Source organism: Lynx canadensis, chromosome E3, assembly GCF_007474595.2.
Source record: "Lynx canadensis isolate LIC74 chromosome E3, mLynCan4.pri.v2, whole genome shotgun sequence".
Lineage (NCBI taxonomy): Eukaryota > Metazoa > Chordata > Mammalia > Carnivora > Felidae > Lynx > Lynx canadensis.
This window is the reverse complement of record NC_044318.1, coordinates 37,415,371-37,440,161: the sequence shown is the minus strand read 5'-3', so window position 1 is coordinate 37,440,161 and position 24,791 is coordinate 37,415,371. Positions and strand designations below refer to the sequence as shown.

The following is a 24,791-nucleotide window of genomic DNA, read 5'->3' as shown; positions in this document are numbered from 1 at the left end:
AGCTTCTGCTGCCGAAGCCCCACGACAGGGATACGGGGAAGGGAGCGGCTCTGTTTCCGCCACACGGGAGCGAGCGAGTGTGGGGCGAAACCAGGCTCCCCCACTTGAGGCTGTGGCCCAGCCCCTGGGACGGCCCTGCGACTCGTTCCACCACCCGCTATGCAGACACACAGCCGCTGAAATCCCACCCGGCCTCGGGGCCCGGCCCGTGCCACCTTCTTCATGAAGCCCGCCAGGACTGCCCCCCTCGGTCTCTGTTTTCAGCACGTCAGGCTGTGGCTCACACAACCTAACGCGGGCTCCCCGGGCAGGTGAGGCCCCAAAGCCAGCAAGTCACGGTCACAGTCGCGGCCCCCAACGGCAGTGTGTCTGCTCTCTGAAACGGGTGCACCCGTAAGGGACGGCCCAGGGCCGACGCACCGTCCTCTTCCCACAGGGGCACACGGGAGGCCTGTGTCCACCGCCCCCCAGGCAGCACGCTGTGCGTGAAAGGACGACGCGAAGAGCCGGGTTGGCCCGACCGCCAGCGTCACCCCCTCGCGCGGGGAGCCCTGACACGAGGCCACCTCTGTTCTAGCGGCTGGACGGCAAGGCGACGGGGCGCGCGCCCCGCTCCCCGGCGGTACCTGTGACATCCAGCTCCTCCTCCCAGGTCTGCATGTAGAGCGGGCACTTCTGCTGGATGAAGTACAGAAGCTCGACCGAGTTAGACATCCAGAAGAGGATGTGCTGCAGGTCTGGAACCAGGCCAGCCATGGTAAAGCCGGCCAGAGAGATGGGCTCCTGGCTGCCAAGACACAAGACGAACGGTTACTCGTGGCCGCCACCCAGGGAGGCCGAGCGCGCTACACTCTGCACGGAAGGGTGTTCTGCTCAGCGGGACGCCACCCCAACCAGCCGAGACCCGTCGGCCTCCCGGCGTCACGCTGGGAAATGTACAAATATAAGCCGTTCGACCCGTGACAGCCAGAGGCCCGTCTACAAACCTCCGACCTCGCAGGAAGGACACCGGCACCCACGGCCAGTGCCAGTGACTCTCGTCAACAAAATGTTTTCACATCTTCGGTTTCCGGAGGAGATAATGAAGGAGCTCAGTGGGGGGGGGGGGGGGGGGGGGGAGCGCGTGCAAGCGCATGTGCTCGGAGAGATGGGGCGCACGGCTGTCAGGACGAGCAGCACGAGTGTGTCACTCGTGTACGAGAGACAGGAGTTTTCGCGTGTTAAGTTCACGTGACGAACTGAACGAACGGTAACGCCTCTATTCCAGGAGGCGCACAGGCGAGACTAGCTGGGAACTACCTTGTTAAAAGCCCGACGATGCCTGAAGTCCGTGCATCCAAAAGCAGCCATCAGAGCGTGTCATTTGAAGATTGAGAGGGAATTGTTAGAAAAAGGACTCCACGATGGCCGCGGCTCCTGGAGCCGCCACACACTCGTCGCATGGCCTCTTCCGCCAGGGCCAAGCACGTGTCCCTGCGGCGGTCCAAACAGAAGCCGCCAGGCGCCAGGCACGGGGCGAGAAGCTCCTCGTCCCTCTGCTCCCCTTACGAGCCTGGGGACGGCCAGCCTGGGGTGGAGGTGGCCCCAGAGGCGCTCCTCTCCCAGGCCGGCACCTAGAGGCTCCTCCGGGCCACTCGCCCCCGGGGTCCGGCGGGCTCCCGCCAAGCGCAGATCCACCGCGGCCCCTAGGATGCAGGACCTCGTGTCTGGGGGCACCGGCTGGGACAGGAAGCTCCCCAGCACCGGCCCCACTCAACCACCGGTTGAGGAGTCTGAGGGGTGGACGGGGCGAGGCTGTGCCGAGCTCGGGAAATTTCCCGTTTCAGAGGTCGACGGCCATCCTCCTGGGCACAGTCCCTCGTGTCGTCCCACCCGCTGTGCGGAAGCGGTTCCGCGGGTTGTCCTGTGACGGCCTGTGAGGACACCCCCGAGGCGCCCGCAGCCAGGATGTCGCGCTGGTGCCGCCACCACACCCACTGGACTGTTCTGACGGGTGAGCAGAGATCCGTTCGCCGGCAAATCGCCCCGCCCAGCTGTGACTCGGGCTTGGGTAGGGGTGACACGGGGCAGGCTGACCCGCAGTCCCAGGGGCACGGCCGGAGCAGCTGCGCGCGTTCGTGAGGGTGGTGTCCGGGGTCCGGCCAACGAGGCTCACGGGCAAAGCCACGGGGGCCCTACGGGTGGCGGGCTGACGAGGCTGCGTTGTCCCCTGAGGCAGCCACCAAGGGCCCAGGCGGCGGGGCCTCAGGCTCCCTGTCGCGCTTCCTCTCGTGCCTACGGTTTTGGTTTTGTTGTTCCGACACAACTCCGCTTATGCCCCTGACGGTGCGACCTCTCTTCCATCTCCTCGTTTTCACTGCTCGGGGCTGTGGCCGCCGCGGCTCCTGCACAGCTCCTCGCGCTGTTCCTCCGCGTCTGTGCTCCGCACGCTCGTGCTCCCCATGCTCTTCCTCCACATTTGTGCTCCGCACCCATTTGCATACGCACACAGGCGCGTAGCCGCAAAGAGTTTGGGGTTGTTAGAAAAGGATTAACCTGGGGCTTCAGAGCCTGATTCCATTTTGTTTTCCACGTTCACTGCCCCTCTCGATGTCACCTTCTCAGAACTCTAAAGGACGGACGGGCTCTACCAAAAAATAAACCACCAGGTATTGGCAGCTGGAGTTTCGGTGTCGAACCCCGGCGAGGTGGCCCCGAAGGCACGGCACCTGCCAGCCGCAGGCCACACGCTTGGGGCACAGACACCGGGCAACGGGTCCGGCCTATCCCTTCAGGTGAGCACCGAGTGGGAGCGATTTCACGGATAGGACTCCAAAGACACAGGCACCGAAAGCAAAAATAGACAAGTGGGCCTACGTCCAACTGAAAAGCTTCCGCACAGCAGAGAAAACCTCCAACAGGGTGAAAAAGCAACCTACAGTGTGGGAGAGAGATTTGTAAACCATCCATCTGCTAAGTGGTTAATTTCTAAAACACATAAGGAAACCCCTGTAACTCGAAAGTAAAAAAACTCACGACCCGATTCAAGAAAAGGTTTAAGACTCGAACAGACAGGTCTCCAAAAAAGACATCCAGGTGGCCGACAGGCTCGTGAAAAGGCGCTCACCATCGCTCACCACCCAGTAAACGCAAACCAAAACCACGATGAGCTGTCACCTCACCCCCGTTGGAATGGCCATGGTCAGAAGGACAAGAGGTAACAAGCGTCAGTGAGGGTGTGGAGAAGGTGGAACCCTCCTGCGTTGTCGGCGGGAGTGCAGACCAGGAACGGCGCAGCCGCTGTGGAGAACAGTGTGGAGGCTCCTCAAAATCGGCCTGAGGACCCGGCAGTTCTGCTCCTGCGTACTTCCCCAAAAGAACTGAAATCAGCATCTCCAAGAGGTATTCACACCCCACTGCTCAGCACAGCGCTAGGCGCGAGAAGGACGACACAGAGCCACACCAAACGTCCACCGAGGGAGGGAGGGGTAAAGAAAATCTGGTACGGGACACAATGAAATGGTATTCAGCTTTTAAAAAATAAAGGAGGGGCGCCTGGGTGGCTCAGTTGGTTGGGCGGCCGACTTCAGCTCAGGTCATGATCTCGCGGTCCGTGAGTTCGAGCCCCGCGTCGGGCTCTGGGCTGACAGCTCAGAGCCTGGAGCCTGTTTCAGATTCTGTGTCTCCCTCTCTCTGACCCTCCCCCGTTCATGCTCTGTCTCTCTCTGTCTCAAAAATAAATAAATGTTAAAAAAAAATTATTAAAAAATAAAGCAAATCCTGCAATAACGCGACAGCACGGATGAACCTTGAAGACATTATGCTAAGCGAAATAAGCCAATCACGGAAGGAAAAATACTGCATGATGTCGCTCAGGTGACGTTTCTCAACAGTCCAACTCATGGACTCAGAGGGCAGAATGGCGGCTGCCAGGGGCTGGGGCGGGGACGGAGAAACCAGAAATGGCTAACCGACACCTCAAAACGCTAAGGGGTACTACGCTCATGTCAAGTGTTCGTACCACAATAAAAATAAACCAAACCGGATCAAATCAATCACTGCTCTGATACAATTTTTTTTAAAGTAGGCTCCACGCCCAACATGGGGCTTGAATTCACAACCTTGGGATCAAGAGTCACATGCTCCACCTAACGGAGCCAGCCAGGCGCCCGCGATCTAATTTTTTTTAATCCATATGGGAAGCATATCGAAGGGAAATTATTACTTGGCAACAAAATCGAAAGCGTTTTTGTTAATACAAATTTAAGAAATTCAAATATTGTTCCAAATAATTAACGAATCAAAGAGAAAATTAAAATAGAAATTATGCAAGAATAGGAAACGATAAAGACCTTCACGGAATAGAAATCGAAGAAAACGTAAGCAGAAACGACAAAATTGGCCCTTTTAAACACACAACAGACGAATCCCTGGGAAGATAATTCAAAGGGAGGGAAGAGGAAGGAGATGCAACCAATGTAAATGCTGGGATAGTACTACAAATACACAAGACGTGAAAACTCCAAAGAGAACAGAACGAACAACTTTATTCCAATAACTTTGAAAACGAAAGTAAACATTACCGAAATCAGCGTAAGCAGAACCAGAAAACTAGATACGCCAATAATCACCCAAGAAATGGATTCAGCAAAACCGGGCCGTCCAGACACTTTTACAGGGAAGTACTTCGTACTTCGAGCAAACCTGTGAGAGCTGAGTCCACACCTCAGACAAACCAATGCAGGGAACTGAAAACACACAGGGTGGCCCGGTTCAGTCTCTGCGAACCCTGTTATTACAGACAAAGGCCAAGAATAAAAAAATCACAGGTTAATGTGACCTGTGAATTCAGATGGGAAAACCCTCATTAAAACATCAACCAACTGAACCTCGCCCTCCTAAAAACTCAGCCATCACAAAGGGTTTCACTCCCAGGGATTCAGTCGTGGTCCAGAAAACTTGGTAACGCAGCACCCACATTCGTGCGTTCCCAGAAAAAAAGGCGTGCTGATCACATGGGCAGCAAAAGCGTGTAGTGAAAGTCCACAGTCGTTCGAAATTTAAACAGAACCACCCCGCACAAAGCTCTGACACCCGTGAGGCAAAATGCTAATGTGAAATTCAGGTATGGATTCTTGGGTGGTTAATAGTCTGTGCTTTTCTATATTTTGGAGGTGATTCCTAATTTTAATTTTTTTTAATGTTTATTTTTGACAGAGAAACAGAGCGTGACTAGGGAAGCAGCAGAGAGAGAGAGACACACACACAGAATCCGAAGCAGGTTCCAGCCTCCAAGCTGTCAGCACAAGAGCCCGATGCGGGGCCTGAACTCACGGACCACGAGATCGTGACCTGAGCCGAAGTCGGACGCTCAACCAACTGAGCCACCCAGGTGCCCCGATTCGTAATTTTTTAAAAAGGAGGGAGAAGGAGCAATCCCTGCCGATGGACACAGGCATTTTTAGGCCCTAACAACACAAGTTCTGGAACCCAAAATGGGCATGAGCTGCTGCAGGGAAGGCCTTGGTTCCCCCGTGAGCAGGGTGCCACAGCACAGGCACCGATGTGGGAGGCGGCACTGAGGAGGGAAGGGGCAGCACGAGCGCCTGAAACCTCAGCTCCATCACCTCCACACCCCACCCCTGCCCCGGAAGCCCGGCTGTCCCGGAGCAAAGCAAGGGGCTGGGGGTGAGGCCGCCACACCTGTCACCGGGCCCCCAAGGCCAGCCCCTCACATGGGAAACCTACACGATACAGGCCGCCCGGTGCACTAGGCCTGTGCCGTTCCCTCCGGCGCGGGTGAGCCAGCCGCCACCCTCTGATGCCGGACTCCCCCGTGGGGCCCGGGCCATGCTGAGCGCTGCCCCGGTGAGCTGGGCGGCAGGGCCGGGCCTCCCCGTGCCGCCCCACGCCTCAGAGGCACATCGCTCATCAGCAAACACTTCCGCAGAGGTCGCTCCAGCTTCCCGATGTCAACGGGAGCCAGAGAGCGCACGCCGACGAGTGCCAGGAACCCTGTGCTCAACTTCCGGCTCGGGTGGGACCCCTGGGCCACTCCAGACCTATGCTGCTCCTGACCCAGGCTTGCATCCCTCCCTTCGAAAGGGGGGCGGTGACGATTGCTCCTTTCCCTTCCGGGGACCACGGAGGACGCCCGAGCAGACATGTACCGCCAACGGCATGCTTGACAGATGGTCTTTATAGCAGAGGCATCAACGGGAGTGAACCAACGTGTGACTTAAGGTCCCGTGTGCCCTTCCCTGACGACGGGCAGTGACCAGCCCCCTCAACGTGGCTCTCCTTTGGGGTGTTACCACATGTGTCCGTTCCTTGGCCGGACGGCTTCGCTGTTAATGCCAAATAGCGTCCCAAGTCCCAGCAGCGCTGTGAACGTAAACAGCACTCTCTGGGAAAACAGACGTGGGAGAACAGAAACGTGCCGCCTTCTCTCAAAATCAGGGTTGCACAACTTCCTGAAGCGGCAGGTTCGCTTTGGCACAGTCGTCAGGGAAGTGAGGGCACGACAGTGCTGCAGAGGGGACCTCGCCCCCTCGGTCTTACAGGTGCCCTGGAGAAACTGCCCGAATACAGTGCTTCCTGGGGTGGTGAGCGCAGAAATGGAAACAGCCACTCTGAGGCAGAAGGACAGTTGGACAGCAGCACACAGCTGACCCCGGAGACGTCAGGGGCCCCCCAGGCTCCACAGGGAGGTGCAAGTCTGCTGGGGAACTAGCTCCCCAAGGGACAGGTGCAACGGCTGGGCCATACTTACAGGTGCGCCTGCTTCTCCGCCAGTTCTTTGGTTTTCTCCTACAATCAGAGACAAAAAAATCAAGCATGAGAAAAGACAGGACAGCACAGGACGTGCTCAGCGAGAACGCCACTAAACGCCCAGCACACCGTCCGCGTAAAAACACGGCACTACTGTGCGGACTGTTTACTCGAAGCCGTGCCGGAAAGGCCGGTTTTCCACCGGATGTGACATCTCTTCGTTCCATTGCCGAATATGACCTGCGTGCTTCCTGCAACAGAGATCATTTACAACCATCTAGCTGACTTAACAAGCGGCCCTTTCAGAAACAGGAAAGCAGCTCAGGCATCTTACAAACGCCAGAATGAAGATTCTGTGCGCACTCGTACCGTCCAGCTTAACACATACGCTTTTCGACGTCGGCCACGGGTTAGCCAACGTTCTCCATCACTTTTAACTGACAAGTTACTCTTGCTTTAGTAGCAAGCTGTCATCTGACAGAGCGGAGGTCCACGTGTTCCAAGACATGCTCGCCACCTCTAGTGGCGGAGGACAGACGGCTCTTGCTGCCCGACAGACAAATGAACAACGAAAACGTACGGGGCTCTCGCCAGACCAGGGCTGAGGTGTGTGGACAGACGGGGGAAGCAGGCAGGGTGTAGCCCGGATTCTGACTCCTTCGTGAGCCCCAGACCCCGGATAAGGTAGTTCACCTCCACGAGCCTCGGCTTCCACGCCCGTACGGTGGGGGACAAGGCTAATCCCAGGAGCACCTCCGACAGCCACGGGCGGCACTCAGGCTCAGGCTGGCAGACGGCTCCCCGCCCGCCTCTATGCTCCATCACAAGCCAAGTTACACCCTCCTTGCCTCGGTTTCCTCAGCGGGGCGTGGGATACGGCTCCCGCGTCGTAGCATCTGACTTACTAGTGTCTGGCCCAGAGCAGGCTTAGGACAGGACGGCGAGCTGTGTAGAAACTCACAACCCCTGAGCCTCAGGTCCCCGGTCACCACAGGCCCTAGTGTGCTCAGGCTGATGTACCTCGTGGACTTCACCCGGCCCGCACGGACCGCACTTGACCGTGCACTTGACCGCACGGAGGGAAGCGACCACACCAGGGCCATACCAACATCAATCCACGTGGGAACCGTCAGAGGTGGCCTCGGATAGCCACGATGCACGTGGATTACTTGTACAAACCTTGGGAGGTGACAGCCCATGTTGGCTTTTGCTTTTAAAAGGTTTCAATTATTTTAAACGTGCATTTTAATCTGAAACATCTTTCCAGTTTCTGCAGAGCCAGAGTGAGCTGGGCCAAGATATACGGGCGTCTCTTTGGGAGACCGTGTGTAACTACCTGCTAGGCTTTGGGTCCTGGAGGAGCAGGAAGAGGTAAGGGGCCCTGAGTTCTGGACCCAGGCCGCCCGCAGCAGCGCTTGCCCTGGCCCTGCAGGGACGCCTGGCAGTGCCCGGAGCCGCCTCCGTGAGGGCAGGGGAGCCACTGGCAGGCGGCGGGCAGAGCCCAGGGATGTGAACCAGCCTCCGACAGGGCACAGGCTGGCCCCACACCTCTGCCCAAAGGTGGGTGGTCTCGAGACCCTAAGGGAGTCAAGCTTTTCGGTGTACAAGAGTCGACCCGCCCCGGGGCCCCCAGCCCCGAGCTGACAAGGGCTCCAGAGCCGAGTGCTGGCCGAGGCCCGAACTGCCCCAGGCAGACAGCACAGGGCACTCGGGCCTAATGGGTATCCAGGGCTCAGGGGCACATCACGGCTGGGCTGGGACCGGAGCGCACGATGCCGTGGCCGCCCCCCCCCCCGCCCCCGAGGACAAAATGCCACAGTGGGATGCTCCAGGCTCCCTAGGTGCGGACAGACAGTAAAGCTGGCCTTCGGTCAGAGGAGGGACTCGTGACATCCCCCAGGCACCCACAGCCCACACCCAGCTCCGCCCCCAGCCAACGGCCCCCCCCCCCTACCCCACCGACCACAGCAAACGGCAGCCCCATGACTGACCCAGACCGTCTCTCGGATTGCCTTGGCCATCTTGAGCAGGAGCGGCCCAAATGAGCCGGGCTCCAGGCGGGTGGCCGAGTGCTGGACGCAGAGGCAGAGGAGGAAGGCGGGGGCCAGCTTGTGGCCATCACCGCCAGGCTCGACCAGCGTCATGATCCTCTGCAGCAGCGCGTCCTCCACCTCGGGCTCAAACTCCAGGTGCAGCGGCCTCGGCCGGGGGAAGGCGGCGCGCGTGGAGCCGGAGCGGGGGGTGCCCCGGGCCCGGAGCGTGGCCCCGCACATCCTGCAGCTTCGCGGCCCAGCCCGCAGCCGGGCCAGGGCCTGGGCGGGCAGGGGCTGGGCTTGCGCCGGGTCCTTGAACAGCAGCAGGTAGTAGAGGCCGAGGGAGAGCAGGTCCCCGTGGCGCAGCACCACGGCCCGGCCCCCCACCTCCGAGAAGTTGACGGACACGGGCGCCCCGGGGACAGGCTCCAGGACCAGCCTGTTCCCTGGCCTCTCTGGGCCCGGAGGCCGGTGCCTGCGGATGGTGCAGTGCAAGGGCAGGATGTCCGGGGCCGAGAGGCTGACGCTGGGCTTGCTGGAAGGGGTCCTCTGGCCCACCGTGTGCTGCTCCCGGTTGAGCAGGTACACCAGGCTGTCCTGAAACGCAAAGGCAAGACTTCAAGCGCCGGACACGCCTCGGGCAAACCCCTCAGGGGGAAGAAGCGAAAAGGTGGCCCGGCTCCAGGTGGCCGGCTCGCCATCCTGGGCCCCCCTGCCCCGGAGCCCTTCCTAACCTGCTGCCTGCCACCCGCCCACCCCCCGCTGGGCACCCACGGTCCCCGCGGGAGGAGGGCTTCGCGGAGCAGCCCCCGGGGCACACCGGACACCCTGGGGAGGACTCCAGCTGTGAGACGCCAGAGGCCCGACGGGGCCGAGCCGGGCACTGACGCTGGCGTATAGGCACAGCCACGTGCCGCCAGGCCCCGGCGTGACCTGTGCCGAGCCGTGCGCCAGCACCCTCCTCTGCAGCCCCGGCTTCGCGAGGGCCGACGACTTCTCACGAGACGGAACAGGGACAAGACTGTAGCCTCTCCCGGAAGCTGATGCGACGCTACGGTAAGAAAAACTCCCCAAGAGAAAACGCAGGAGTCCGTGTCTCCTAGAGCAACGTGCCTTACAGAAGTGCAGAACGGAGGACACCAACCTCAAGGAGGGGCCGGCGCCCGAAGGCGCTCGTGACATCCGGCCCGTGCTGGTGTGTGCCACGATGGGCCCCTGACGCTGGCCTGCGTGTGCGCGGGGCCCACCAGGCGTGCCCCCAACTTACCTTCCCCTCGTTCACAAGCTGAAAATCACAGCTGGGACGGAGACTTAACATACAGCGTGCCCAAAGGCACGACCGCGAAGTACACGGGTGCCGAGAAAACCCTCGCCTCTAAAGCTTCACCGCCACCCTCTCCCCACCTGTTTCTCGAGGAAACTCTTCCCCGACCTCTAGGCGCAGAGTCGGCAGAGGACTCCTTCCTCTGAGCTGCCGCCCTCGTGCTGGAGCACACGCCCCAGGAAAGCCTTGCCCAGAACCCTCGTCCGCCTCTCGTCAATTCCTATTGCTCGCACAGCGCGAGGCCCGGTTTGGCGTCGCTAAGACCTGAGCGCCGCCAGCCCCACCGCTGCACGGCGGCGGGCACCGGGATGGAGCTGGGAGCTGGGCAAATCGGCAGAGCCAGAGAGCAGGAAGGGAGAGCCTGCGGAGCGGGACGAGGAACCTCAGAGGGCCACAACCCTCCGGCCGAGGGCTCCCACAGAAGTGGTGGGACATGCGGGCCGGGGACGGGTGGCTCATCTCCCTGCCTCCTCGGGGAAAGCTTCTCGCGGTACAGTCGAGGCTGTACGACACAACAGCTGTTGGCCAAGCAGCCACCGTCGTCTGGACAGGTGGGCAGACCCGTGTCGGGGACCCCAAAGGCACGGCAGGGCACGGCCCGAGACACACACGGAAGGAGGCAGACAAGCAGTACCGAGAGGCCCGGCACCGGGTGAGCCCTCTCCCCCGCCACTTCCTCCTGAAGCCCGGACATAGAATGCTCTGGAAACACAGCACAGAGGAAGCCTCCACTTCCCCCAGAATCCAGGACGGCCCTGCATGGTGGTCCCCACCACCCCGTTTCTCCAGCCTCATCACGCCAGCGCCCGTAGCCGCAGGAGCTCCCAGCTGACGCAGCTAACGGGCGAGAAGGCCGTCCGCCGCGACAACGCCCAGCGGGCACTCGGTCAGCTCAGGGTGGCAGGGCTGCGGGGGGCGGCTCACATGCTGCTGGCTGTAGCCCTGCAGAAGCAGCAGGTGGGGCGACTCGTACAGGGAGTAGCGCATGGCGTCCGGGCCACGGTCCTCGGCGCCCTGGGCGGTGGCCGAGCTCAGGCTGGTCTCGCTGACGGTGCGGCGCAGCCGGGATGTGGGGGGGCTCTGGGCGGCGCCCGAAGCCAGGGCCGGGGTCCCCTTGGCGCGGCTCCGCTGCAGCCTCCGGGCTTGGGCGTTTATCCCTGAAATGGAAGCAGCACGGTTAGGTAAACAGAGCCTCCGGGGCCTTCTGAAATGAGACCTCCCGGGTCCCCTTCTAACGCTGGTCAGTCGCTGTTTTGTCAACTGCTATAGAGGAGACCGCGAGACTCGTGAGGCCGGTGCACCTCCGAGGCTCCCCGAGAGGAGACGGGCCAGCCGTCCATGTCCAGAGACGCCCATGGGAACCCAGTGACCCACCTGGACCAGCCACCCGGCAGCCCTCCCCTCAGGACGCCAAACCCACTGCCACCTTCACTTCCCCTGGGCCACCGAGGGGCTTGTCCCTAAAGCCCTGCCAGGCCATCCGTGTGTGTGTGTGTGTGTGTGTGTGTGTGTGTATGTACAGCCAGGCTCCTGCGGGTGCGTGTGTATGGGGGGAATACCTGTGTGTGTGTATGTGTGCGGGGGGGGGGGGGGGTGGGCGCGTGCATGCGGGGGAGTGAGGGCGCGTGTGTGGGGGGGGAGGGCGCGTGAGGGTGTGTGTGGGGGAGGGCACGTGCGGGGGGAGGGCACGTGCGGGGGGGAGGGCGTGTGTGCAGGGGGGAGGGCACGTGCGGGGGGGAGGGCGTGTGTGCAGGGGGGAGGGTGCGTGAGCGTGTGTACAAGGGGGCCGCGTGCGGGGCGGGCGCGTGCAGGGCAGAAGGCGTGTGGGTGTGCGGGAGAGGAGGGCGCGTGTGCGGGAGCGGAGTGTGTGCGGGGGGGGGAGGGCGTGTGTGCGGGGGGGGAGAGTGCGCGTGTAGGGAATGGAGGGCGCGTGCATGTGTGCAGGGAAAGGAGAGCTTGTGCGTGCGGTAGGAGTGGGCGCATGCGTGGAGGGGGAGGGCGCGTGCGTGTGGGGAGGAGGGCGTTAGGGGGGGAGGGCTCGCGCGTGTGTGTGCGGAAGGAGGGCGCGTGCGTGGGTGTGCGGGGGGAGGGGCGTGCATGTGTGAGGGTGACAGAGAGCGCGTGCGTGCGGTAGGGGAAGAGCGCGTGCGTGCGGTAGGGGAAGAGCGCGTGCGTGCGGTAGGGGAAGAGCGCGTGCGTGCGGTAGGGGAAGAGCGCGTGCGTGCGGTAGGGGAAGAGCGCGTGCGTGCGGTAGGGGAAGAGCGCGTGCGTGCGGTAGGGGAAGAGCGCGTGCGTGCGGTAGGGGAAGGGCGCATGCAGGGGGGAAGGCGCGTGCGTGCAGGGGGGTGAGGGCGCATGCGTGTGGGGGGGGAGGGCGCGTGCGTGTGCGTGGGGGGAGGGCACGTGCATGGGGGAGGGCCTTGGGGAGGGCTCGTGCGTGTATGCGGGGGGGGAGGGCACGTGCGTGTGTGCGGGGGAGGGCGCGTGGGGGGGCGTGTGCGGGGGGGAGGGTGCGTGCGCGTGTGTGCGGGGAGGGCGCATGCATGTGTGCAGGGCGGGGAGGGCGTGTGCGTGTGCGGGGGAGGGAGGGCGCGTGCGTGGCGGGAGGGCCTTCGGGGGGGGAGGGCTCGTGCGTGTGTGTGCAGGGCGGGGAGGGCGTGTGCGTGTGCGGGGGGGGGAGGGCGCGTGCGTGTGTGCGGAGGGGGGGAGGGCGTTGGGGGTGGTTGCGTGCGCGGGGGCTGCCTCCGTGCGCCAGGGGACGGTGCATGTGCACCGGAGTGTGTGCTGTGATTAGATGAGACAAGAAATATTCACAGCCTCCCTACCCGCCCCCCCCCCCCCCCGTTTACAAGGAGGAAGCAGTCCGTGTGCCCTCGACCCCCAGTCCCCTGAGCTGGCTGGTCTCTGTGTAGAGAAGCACGGCTGCTCCTTTCCGAGGCTACCCCCGCCCCCGACACGGCCAGGTCCGAAAGCACACACATGCACACAAACACGCGTGCAAACACACGCACGTGCCCACACGCTCACTCGTGCACCTGCGCCCCCTCCGCCACCAAAGACTCTTCCACACACGGGAGGCACTCCGCCACCAACGCTGCTGGAAAGCTGAGAAGCCAACCGGAGCCCAGGAGGCCAGAGAGCAGAGCTGACCCCGGCGCTTGCTTTCTGAGCCCTCTCCCGACTCCCCCCGCCCCCGCTTGGAGCCTGCCTTCCTCCAACCGTGCCGGCACGCCAGACGGAGCAGCCCGAGGAAGTGAGGCAGGCCGGCCGCAGCGAGGGTGCCGCCTTACCCGAGAGCGGCCCTTCCGGGACGAAGCCTGCCTCTCTGCAGCCCGCAAGAGGCCGGGTCTGCGCGGTGCAGCCGGCGCCGCAGTGCGAGGCTGTCCGCCCGGCGCCCGCTGCTCCTCCGTGCCTGCTACGGGGACAGCGACTGGCAGGCAAGAGCGGTCGGGCAGAGGGGGAGGTGGGGCGGGGGAGCAGCGGGGCAGGGGGCAGGCGGGGATGGGGAGAGCAGGCCGGAGGAGACAGGGAGGGCAGAGGGGGAGGGGGGCAAGGGGAAACAGGCAGGGCGGGAGGAAGGGGGGGAGGCAGGGGGTGGGAGGGGCAGAAGGACCTGGGGGCCAGGAGGGGCAGGGAGCACAGGGGCGGGGGGGGGGGGGGGGGGGGGGGCTGGTGGGCACCGGTGGAAGCCAGCTCCTACCCCCACCTGCCCTGCCCCCCTGCTGCTCTTAGCACCACAGACCCCAGGGCTGGTGGCAGCACTCGCACAACCACGGGCCACACTCGGAAGGAGAAACGCTTAAAAACCAATCCAAAATGATGTAGCCGCCAAGCTTTTCCTCCATCCAGGACGCAGCCATAGCACAGGACTCGCCTCACCACATCCCGGTGCCCAGGGCCGGCTTCTCTGGCGTCGCTGCAGAAGGTAGCGGTTCCTGGGTGCGACTGAGCTCAGTGGGGCCAGAGGCTCTGGCCTGATTCCAGAGGTCTGAGGGACACCCAGGAGTCCGTACTTCGTAAAAGCGCCCACAAGGTTCTGGACCACTGCTGCCAAGGCAGTCCCCCTCCACTGTCCGCCTGCACACAGACCCTCCTGGGGAGTTTCAAATACCGCAGCGTGGTCTGGCCTCCGGGTCTCCTCACCGGGTCCGGGGGCGGCCACAGGAGTGTCGAAGGGTGGGGGCTGAGGAACGCTGGCTCGGAGTCTGTCAGGGGTGAAGCGCCCATGGCCAGGAGGACCCTCGCACCTGCACGGACACGACCCCGACACGACCCCCCACACGCCGTGCTCACAGCACGACCAGGAGAACCCTCGCACGTGCATGGACATCTGTGCAAGGACGGCCACTGGACAGGCCACACGACCTCCGTGGGAGCTATGTGTTCACAGGATGAAGGTGCCACGGGGGAAAAGCGGGAGCCAAGTATGCACCCGAGGTGGGTGGAAAAGGCAGACTGGAGTTCAACACTTGAGGTATGAGGCCATTTCTTTACACACTTAAAAAGCACATAAAACATCACTGAAGGGACACCTGGGCAGCTAGGTCCACTGAGCGTCCAACTTCGGTTCAGGTCACGATGTCTCGGTTCATAAGACTGAGCCCCACAACCAGCTCTGCGAGAACAGACTGGAGCCTGCTTGGGATTCTCCCTCTTCCTCTCTCTGCTCCCCGCTTGCTCTGTCTCAAAATAAACTTTAGAAAAAAATGGGGGGTGGGGGCGCCTGGGTGGCTCAGTCACTTAAGCATCTGACTTCGGCTCAGGTCATGATCTCACGATTTCGGAGTTCAAGCCCTGCGTCGGGCTCTGTGCTGACAGCTCGGAGCCTGGAACCTACTTCGGGTTCTGTGCCTCCCTCTCTCTCTGCCCCTTCCCGACTCCTGCTGTGTGTCTCTCTCTCAAAAATAAACAAACATTTAAAAAAAAATTTTTTTAAAAAAGACCCACAGTCAAGTCGAGAAATGGCTGTCATAGGTGGGGACGGAATGAGCCTGGGGATATATATAATACGAAGAACATAATGGCTCAGGGTGTATTTTTATATATAACTTTGTATATATGCCGTGTCTTTTATATAAGAAAACTCCAAGTCAACATGAATAAATTGTACGTCAATTCTGGGCGTCAGTTACGTCATTCTTTATACTGTTAAAATCATAAACACCTTGCAGGCACCCCCACCACCACCAGGCACGTGACCACGGCCCCCCTGTGGCCCTAGGTGCAGTTCCAGGCTTGGCCCCATCCTCACGAGGCCGCTAGAGGTGAAGCCCAGCACCGACCCCAGCGAGAGGCTCCGAGGAGGCCTGTGGCTCCCAGAGTGCTCACAAGGACAGTCACCTTCCCCTGCTGCCAGCTGATTTTAGTTCAGCTTTGCCATCATCAGATCCAGGCATCTGAGCACTATGCAAAACCAGGACAGATCTGCCTCACTTCTGGGTGGAGGGTGACAGGTGGCACACAGCTGGGCAGAGTCCTTGCAAACGTACCCCAGAAACCTTCAAAGGCACGCGTGGCGTGGATCTGGCCTGCACAGCGTGGGCGTTTGCAGGGTGCTCAGGGGCCCGGGCCAGGTGCGATGTGGCCGAGAAGCAGAGAGGAAGGAGCCTGCGGTGCAGAGGCCGGCCGGGTCTGCAGCCTGATGGGGGGTGGGGGTGGGGGTGGGGGATGGCTGGGGTCTCTGCCACCAGCAAGGCCATCCCAGCAGCCCCGCCACCCCCAGGCGGGGATTTCACTCAGCAGAGGAGATCTAATGAAATAGATGGGCAATGGGGTCCACGCCCGTCACAGCACGGTACTCTAGGTGGAAGCTATTCATCCCACAAGAGTGCCAGGCCTTGCCCACGGGTGAAGGAGATGCCCTCCGAGGCTGGCGGGCCAGAATAGACCCCGTCTGCCACCACACTCCCCCCGCGATGGGCCGGGTGTGCCGATCCACACGTGTTCCTGCTACGGTGCAACTGAGCTCAGTGGGGCCAGAGGCTCTGGCCTGATTCCAGAGGTCTGAGGGACACCCAGGAGTCCGTACTTTGTAAAGGCACCCAGAAGGTTCTGGACCACTGCTGCCAAGGCACTCCCCCTCCACCGTCCCCAGACAAAGCCCCTGGTGCAGAAATGCGCCGAGCACTTGCTAAACTTACTTGAGTACCTACCCATTTAACTTGAGTTTTGGATTTCTAATTCTTTTCTCTAGGTAAGTGTTTGTCAGCTCCCAGAAAGGTGGCAGATATGGGGCTCCCCGTTCCACCCTTACATAGCTGCTCTGGTGAAAAAGCAGAAACACGGCCCAAGAGAAGTGGAAGCAGGGGTCTGGGTAACCCGCCTGCGGAGGCCTCCTGTACCTCTGCCGGACACACGCAGGACCACCTTGCCCCGCCCCCCTCCCCAGGACACACGCGGGAACCATGGTGCCTCCCAACACTTGTTAATGCACACAGGCACCAGACTCAGAAGCCAAGCGATTACTTTCCTCATTTTAAGAGGATAATTCAACGAGAGGACATTCTGAAACGACAGGAATCACAAGTCAGTCGCGGGCCCTGATGGGACACACAGAGTCCACTGTGCGTCTCCTGAACCCTCCGCTCTGACCCGGGAACTGGGAAGGGGCTCCTAACCTGCAGGAGGTGTGGCCGTGAGAGGGACAGTGAGAGAAGGTAGAGATCGGCCACAATGGACGCGGTGACAGAAAGGAGCTCCGCGCGTCCCTTTCCTGGCCGCCGGCCCTAGCTAGCTCCCTCACCTGCCCAGAACTAAACCCACAAGCAGGTGGCTCTGCAGTACAGGAATCCGTGGTTTCCTTATCCCCTGGATCAGACCTTCCTGGGTGAGGCAGCCATCTGGGCAGGGGAGGAAGCGGTGTGGGGTACACCCTGGGCCACAAACTCTTTTAAATGCAGCCCCTCTTCCCTCCACGTCGGGTTGGTGCAGACGTCCCCTCTGCTGGTGGAGAGGACAGGACTCTGTGCATACCAGGGGTGGCAAAATTAATTTTGAAAACAGTTGGTAGCTGTCACCGGAGCTCCGGTCACGGGCTGGATGCTGGCTCCAGGACAGCACTGGAAAGAAAAACACAGCTCTTTCCTGAACGTCACTAAGTTTGGGACAATAAATTTAACCTGTAGCTTTTTACCTCGGAATCCTGTTTGCTCTTCCCTCCGGGATTCAGAGTTTGAAACAATACGTACAACTTGGAAAATCTGTGTTGCCTACACCCACCGCACGTGCGCAGGGCTGATGGTCTCTCAGATGTGGTTTTGATTGATGACTAAAGACTGACGGGGCAACGGAATGGTCCTGCGTGAGGGAATTTTATTAGAATTGGGGGAATTTGACTACTTTTAAGTGATCTCTAGTAAGTTGGGCATACACTGCTGAATACACTCTCCAGTAGCTGCTGCAAAATGCAGAGGGACACCTGCCTCGAGCAAGTCCGTTTTAACTGCAACGCCCTTTTCTACTTTAGCAAAGACACAGAATGGAGTGCTCTGAGTTACCAAGCAATCCTTGAAGTTAACATGAACTTTTTTGCATTCGAAATGCACAAAAAGGAACTACTTACAGATAATTTGGTGAGCACCTGTCTACTGCCTGGCCAGCTTTACTCTGGGCATTTTGCATTTAATTCCACTTCATTTTCACATCAAACCCTATAACCCGCACCTGCTTGTGCAGGTGGATGGGACTATGTTAGCCTAGCTCTACAGGACCAGTCTGACTACTGGCAAAGAAAATTCTAAACAAAATCTATATGGAGCACCACCCCCTTGGGAATAAGACGGGGATGCTTGCTATGACCACCTCCATTCAACATTGCACTGGAGGTCCTGGCCAGTACAATTAAGGCAAGAAAAACAAATGAAAGTCTAAGAATTGAAAAGAAAGAAATAAGATTATAATTATTTTGCAGACAATTTGACTGTGTTTATAGAGATCTCAAAAGAGGAGCACCTGGATGGCTCAGTCGGTTAAGTGTCCGACTTTGGCTCAGGTCATGATCTCGTGGTTCGTGAGTTCAAGCCCTGCATTGGGCTCTGTGCTATCAGCTCAGAGCCTGGAGCCTGCTTCAGATTCTTTGTCTCTCTCTCTCTCTCTCTCTCTGCCCCTCCCCAACTCGTACTCTGTGTGGGTCGGTCTCTCTCTCTCAAAACTAAATAAACATTAAATAAATAAAAGACACTGCAAAACAATCTATGAACAAGCAATCAAAACTAACTAGTGAATTTAGCAAGGTGACTAGACATGGTGAGTGTGCACGTTCACCATCTTCGTGTGGGAGAAACAGTGAGAAAAGGGTATGTAAAAATAATGGTGCCATTTATAATCGTGTCAAGAAACACAAAACAGCTAAGGAACAAGTCTACCCAAGATGTGCAGGACCCCAACGCTGATAACTACAAAACGCCATGGACAGAAATTAAAGACCCAATGAATAGAAGGATACACCAGGTTGATGGATTGTAAAGGTATCTGTTCTCTCTAAACTGATGTATAAACTCAATGCGATCCCACATTGGAAGGGTCTCAGCAGGTGTGTGTGTGTGTGTACAAATTGATAAGTGTATATGGCAATGCAAAGGGTATAAGGTAACCTTGAAGTTCAACTGTGATGCTGGAAGACTCGAACTATCAGATAACAGCCTAGCCTAAGCTACGGTAACTGAGAGAATGTGGTGGTGCTATAAGGACAGTAGACCATTGGAACAGAAATGAGAGTCCTGGAACAGAATCTCACATACGCAGAAAGGATGGTCTTCTCAGTAAATGATACCGGGTCAAATGGTATCTCCATATGGGAAAAAAAAAAAAAAAAAAATCAATCATGACCCCTACCTCACACCATTCACAAAAATTAACTCCAGATGGACTATAGATCTAGCCATGGAGATCAAACAATGAAGAATTTAAAAGAAAACACAGGAACAGATCTTCACGGCCTCGGGCACACAGAGATTTCTTACATGGGGGGAAGGCGCTGCTCACAAAGGGAAGACCACCCACAGATGCTTCTGGGTGCGCTGCAGAGGTTACAGACACTGACAAGCTCACCTCTTCAAGTGTGATACTTGCACTGGTCAGAGAACAAGGAAGTGTCTAGAGGGACCCTAAAATAATTTGACTCTTGCATACACGTGGTCAACCTAAAAATCAGGTCTAAAATTTAACTGTGTGGTTTGCTGAATAACAGTGAAAACTGAATTCACAGCCTCAGCAAGTTCCCCAGGTGAAAGTTTGGGGAAAACTTGCCCTGATGGGGAAAGAGCAGGACCCTAAAACCTGGAACAGTGCCATCAGGATGGGCTCCGACAAAGCTGTGCCACTTGAACCCCTGATCCGAGCTGAGCCTTACTTGCCAAGAGGAGCAGCTGTCCTGCTGGGTCTGAAGGGACTCGCTTTCCCCGGCTCTGAGAACCTACGAGCTTCACCTGGGGGCCTCTTTCCCTGAACCCCTACCCTGGTGACCCCTCAGTGCACTACTGGGCCCACGGGTGCCAAATGTGAGTGGCAACCAGAGCAAGAGTAAGATGGGCAGCAAGGCTGGGCTGCGGGCACGCTGCTCCGGCCCCGGGGAGCCGATACCCCCGGAGAGCTGCGCCAACGGGCCCGGGGCCAGCCTCAGCGGTTTGGAGCGCACCTTCCCCTTTCCTTTAGAAACATCTCCTGACCTGTTACTGGGGCCCGGTGGGAACTGGAGGTGACATCACAGGACGGCGCAGCCTGAGTTCCCGTCACCAACTGGTGTGGTTTCTGCTTCCCTGACTGGCCCGGTCATCGTATTCAGAACTTCTCTTCAAAACGTGTGAAGGCCAACTGCAGCGTAGGAGGGGATATTTGTGGTACAGCCCTCAGGAAAAGGGCCCGTCCCTAAAATCACTAGGAACGGGGCAGACGACCCAGCAGAGAAGCACGCGAGAGCTTTGAACAGATGCCGCAAAGAGCATCCGAAATGGTGTTTAAACATACAAGAACGTGCTTCGCCTCACTCATCATCAGATACGCAAACTAAAACCACAAAGTAATAACTGCTACACAACCGTCGGAAGAGCCACAGTGAAAAGACAGGCAGCACCAAGTGTGAGAGCGAAAACGGAAGTCACGACTCTTACACGCTGGTGGTGGGCGTGTCAACAGGCACACGCACTTAGGGGAGAAACGGTTAGCGGGATCTCCTACACGAGCACGTACGCACACTCGCTGGCCCATCGACTGCACCCCCAGTTGTGCGCTTGACAGAAATGCACGCGTCACCACGAGACAGACCCAAGTACGTTCACGGCGGCATGATTCCTACTGAGCCCCAACTGGAACCCAGCCAAGTGTCCGTCAAAAACTGAATGGGGACACAAGTTGGAGTGTATTCACGTGAATACACGATAGCGTACAGCAGTGATCGTGAACTCTTCCATAACCAACAAGATCAGGGAATCTTTCAAAGGTGATATTAAGGCCAAGCACAAAAAGGTCGATATTACAGGATTCCATTTGTAGGAAATCCAAAAAGAAGAAAAACCCAACTTTGGCGTTAGGAGTCAAGACAGTTGGGTCGGTGCCTCACGGTCGGGAGGGACCAGGAGGGAGCCCTGCTAGAGTCCCAGGAGCGCCCCGTCTCCTGACCTGGGTGCCTGCTGCACGGTCCACTCACTTTTTGAAGATTCACTGAGCTGCACACTTACAATCTTTGCACTTTTCTGTCTGTGCGCTCTATTTCAATGACAAGTGTCCTTCCAAGAAAAGGAGCCCAGATGTTGAGATTATCATACACAAAATATACGCCTGCCCTGTGTAAAAAAGTAAAACACACCTTGAAATATGTGGAGAGAACAGTAAATTATAAACAGTGACGCCAGATTTCAAAAAGAACAAACTTCAAGTTCTAGAAATGAAAAATTCAGTAACAGAAACTATTGCTTCCATGTAATGTATCGGACACACGAAACATATCAGAAAGGAGAACTGATGAACCCAAAGACCAGTCGGAAAAAATTACCCAGGAAGTGGTGCAAAGAGACAAGGAAGAGAAAATATATGAAAGGGGCTAAGAGACAGAGTGAGAAGGTCTGACGGGTTTAAAGACAGCTCCAGGAAGAGAGGTGTAAGAATGGCGCAAAGGCAACATCTGACGAGAAAAGAGCTGAGAATTTTCTAGGACTGACTGAAGAATCCAGTTCACAGATTCGTGACGTCCAATAAAAGAATGAAGAAAGACATCACAAGAAAACACATGAAAGTCTCCAACAAGACACAGGCGAACCAAATCCAGCAAGATAGGAAAAGGATGATACGCCAAGAGCACGTGGGATTTATCCCAGGAACACAAGGTTGATTTCACCTACGTAAATCAATCACTGTAATACAGCAAATCAGTAGAATAAGACACCAAACCACACGAGCATCTCAGCGGACACAGTAGAGAGCTCGGGACTGTGCGAGAGTTGAGGAAGGGTCTCAGGGAATCCTTTTCCCAAAGACCAAGGATACTCCAAACAGGTGAAATGAAACTGTCGTGTAGGAGCAGACACGCGGGTGTTATCACTCAGAGAAAAGGGACAAGATGAGCATTAGGAAATCAGGACAGTGGTGGCTTGCGGGGGGGGGGGGGGGGGGTGCTGGGGCAGGGCGACCTGGGGCAGGCGACCATCCGTGTCCACCCAAGAAAAGCAAGCGGGAGGCACAGGCGCTACGAGCACAGCTCAGCGGGCCGTGCTCGCTTCGCGATCTCCCTCCCACTGACCCTACAGCAGTCGCGCTCCACGCCCTTTCCCGCACGCGGTCCCTTTCACAGCGGCAGCTCCACGCACCCGGCCGCGGCCTCACGACCACACCGCCTTGCGTTTCTAGGGCGCAGGGGACGCGGCTTGGCCGGCAGAGGGGCCGGCCGGAGACACTGGGGACAGCAGGAACACGGCGCAGAGACCACGCATGGTAACCATCTACACCAGCGGTTCTGAAAGCCGGGCGCTGCCGGGACAAGTGGAGTCTTGCCGGCTCCTTCCTGGTCACTCGAAGGCTGTCCGAGGCGGGCAAGCGCCACCCGCACCCACCGCCGGCCCTGCAGCCTCCAATTGCCCCTGCGTCGTCCCCACAGCACACCCCTTAGCTCCGCCCAAGGAGCTGCCAACGCTTCCTTCCTGAAAGCGACCCGGGGATTCGGTTCCCACGCAAAATGCAAATGTCCCGAGCTCCCCAGCTTTCTCCCCAGGTACCCAGGAAAACTTCAAAGGGAACAACGTCCCCCGGGGGGCTCTGTCCAGAGCAGCCTATTCTTTAAGCTGGGTCGTGGGTATACAAATAGTTCACGGTATTATTCTGTATCTGCTTTTCCTGGGCTTCAAGTATTTCGCGATCAAGAGGAAAGCAGAGACAGGTACAGAATGAGAAATACAAACATTCATAAACATCCTAAAACCCGTTCGACCTCACAAATACTACAGGAAACAACCTACAGGAGGGAGAGACGACGTCCCTCTTTCAACTCAGTATTTCAAATGATGGAATCAGGTGATGGCTAAGATACGGAAATGGACATCCTACTGGTGGGACGGAAAGTGGCACCAATCTGCCCCCAGTTTTAAAAACAGCTATCGAGGGGCATGTGGGTGGCTCAGTCAGTTAAGCATCTGACTTCGGCTCAGGTCATGATCTCACGGTTCGTGGGTTCGAGCCCCGCATCGGGCTCTGTGCTGACAGCTCAGAGCCTGGAGCCTGCTTCAGTTTCTGTGTCTCGCTCTCTTGGTCCTTCCCCTGCTTGCTTGCTGTCTCTCTCTCTCTCTCTCTCTCTCTCTCTCTCTCTCTCTCTCTCTCTCTCTCAAAAATAAATAAAACCCTTAAAATTTAAGAAAAAAATAAAAATAAAAAAAGCTATCGAGATAGGCCATCTACACCAGTATCGGATAAAGATATATCAGTATCTAAAATGTCCCCATTCTTCCAGAAAGGAATGCTACTGTTAAGTTGCTGTCCTACAGAAATAATCAAAAAAGGAATCAAACATTTAGGTACAAGGATGTTTATTTACATAAGCATTATTTATACACCAAAAAATGGGAAATAGTCTTAAAATCCAATAGGGAAATGATCAGGTGTACTCATTCAAATGGCATTAAAAATTACGTTCATAGGGAAGCCTGGGTGGCTCAGTTGGTTAAGTGTCCGACTCCTGGTTTTGGCTCAGGTCATGATCTCCTGGTTCGTGGATTCGAACCCCGAGACGGGCTCTGCACTGACAGTGTGGAGCCTGCTTGGGATTCTCTCTCCCTCTCCCTCTGTCCCTCCCCCACTCACGTGTGTGTACTCCCTCTTTCAAAAAAATAAACATTAAAAGAAATTATGTTTATAGGGGCATCTGTGTGGCTTAGTCGGTGAAGCGTCCGACTCTTGGTTTCAGCTCAGGTCATGATCTCAAAGTTCATGAGTTCAAGTCCTGCATCAAGCTTTGTATGGACGGTGCAGAGCCTGCTTGGGATTCATTCATATTCTCTCTCTCTCTCTCTCTCTCTCTCTCTCTCTCCTCCCTTCTCCCTTTCTGCCCCTCCCCCACTTGCACTCTAATAAACCTTAAAAAAAGAAAAAATGATATTCCTAATATGAATAAATATACTAAGTTAAAGAAAACGGAGGACGTGGATGTAAGTTGATTTAAATTGCGTAGGAAATCCAGTAGTAAGAAGAGACTGGAATAATAAGGGGACATTTTAGGTGATTTCTGTTCTCTTCTTTATACTTTCCCTATTTCCAAATTTTCAACGATGGGAACGTCGTTTTTCTAAGTGGAGAGAAATGACATTTTAAAGCACTGACAGGATTGTTTCTGTGGTAAACCTTGGGCCTTCTCACGTTAATTTGAGCCTCGGTCAGGAAAGAACATCCCCTCTCTAGAAGGAATCGCCTCATTAAGATAACGGGTAACCGAGTGGATAAAATGCTTAAGCCATTTGTTAGTCAGTCACAGAAAGAAACAGAGCCCCCAGGACTGCAGCAAAGCCAGAGCAGTGTGGCAGCAGAAGCAAGAACTTTCTGAACCCCAGGACCTATCTGGCTCCCCCGACATGACGAGATGGCGCTGAGCCCTTTTGCAGGGAGGACCGCGTGGCACGCACAGTGACAGCACACAGAGACAAGAAAGACCCGGGGACCACTTTCTGCTCTAGGCCCGCCAGGTGGGCATCCCCTGGGTCCAGCCGGAGAAGGTGATCCTCGTGCCAGAGCTGAGCGGTCTCAGGTTTAACCTTCCATTAGGAATCCTGACCTCAGGGAAGGGCTCACCCCCCTCCCCCGCCACTGCTCTGGAATCAGGTCCCCACGCTGACCCCGCAGGTTGGAACAGGCAGTTGAGGAAACTGCTTTGCAAGTTGACCAAAACGACAAAGAAGAGAAACTAGGAGACCGAAAAATCAGAAAAATAGATCCAGAACCTGAATAACAGAAGAGCCTGAAGAAATCGTCAAAGGAATAACATAATTTTTCAGAACGGAGTTCTAAATCTTTCAGATCCTGAGTTTTTAGATTAAAATGGCCCATTAAAAGTCCAACACACAAGAGAGGTTAAAAACGCATGAAGGGTCAAAATATGCAATTGGGTATCATTTGAATAAATATGGTAACGGATACGACCATAATTTTTTTTAAATAAGAAGGCAAGACTCACACCAGAGTGGAAACACACCCCTTCCAAGGCACACAGCCTG

General features: G+C 57.4%; 1 protein-coding gene across 2 annotated transcripts in view; it reads right to left on the bottom strand.

The window, feature by feature from the left end:
• RADIL (Rap associating with DIL domain) overlaps positions 1 to 24,791 on the bottom strand; it is an 88,126-nt gene that overhangs the window by 13,081 nt on the left and 50,254 nt on the right. For both annotated transcript variants that reach the window (XM_032591581.1, XM_030300797.1), the window contains 4 exons: positions 11,032 to 11,264; positions 8,742 to 9,380; positions 6,752 to 6,789; positions 627 to 787 (listed from right to left, as the gene is read on the bottom strand). In XM_032591581.1, coding sequence (XP_032447472.1) covers positions 627 to 787; positions 6,752 to 6,789; positions 8,742 to 9,380; positions 11,032 to 11,264 — 1,071 coding nt within the window. The remainder of the gene's footprint in view (positions 1 to 626; positions 788 to 6,751; positions 6,790 to 8,741; positions 9,381 to 11,031; positions 11,265 to 24,791) is intronic.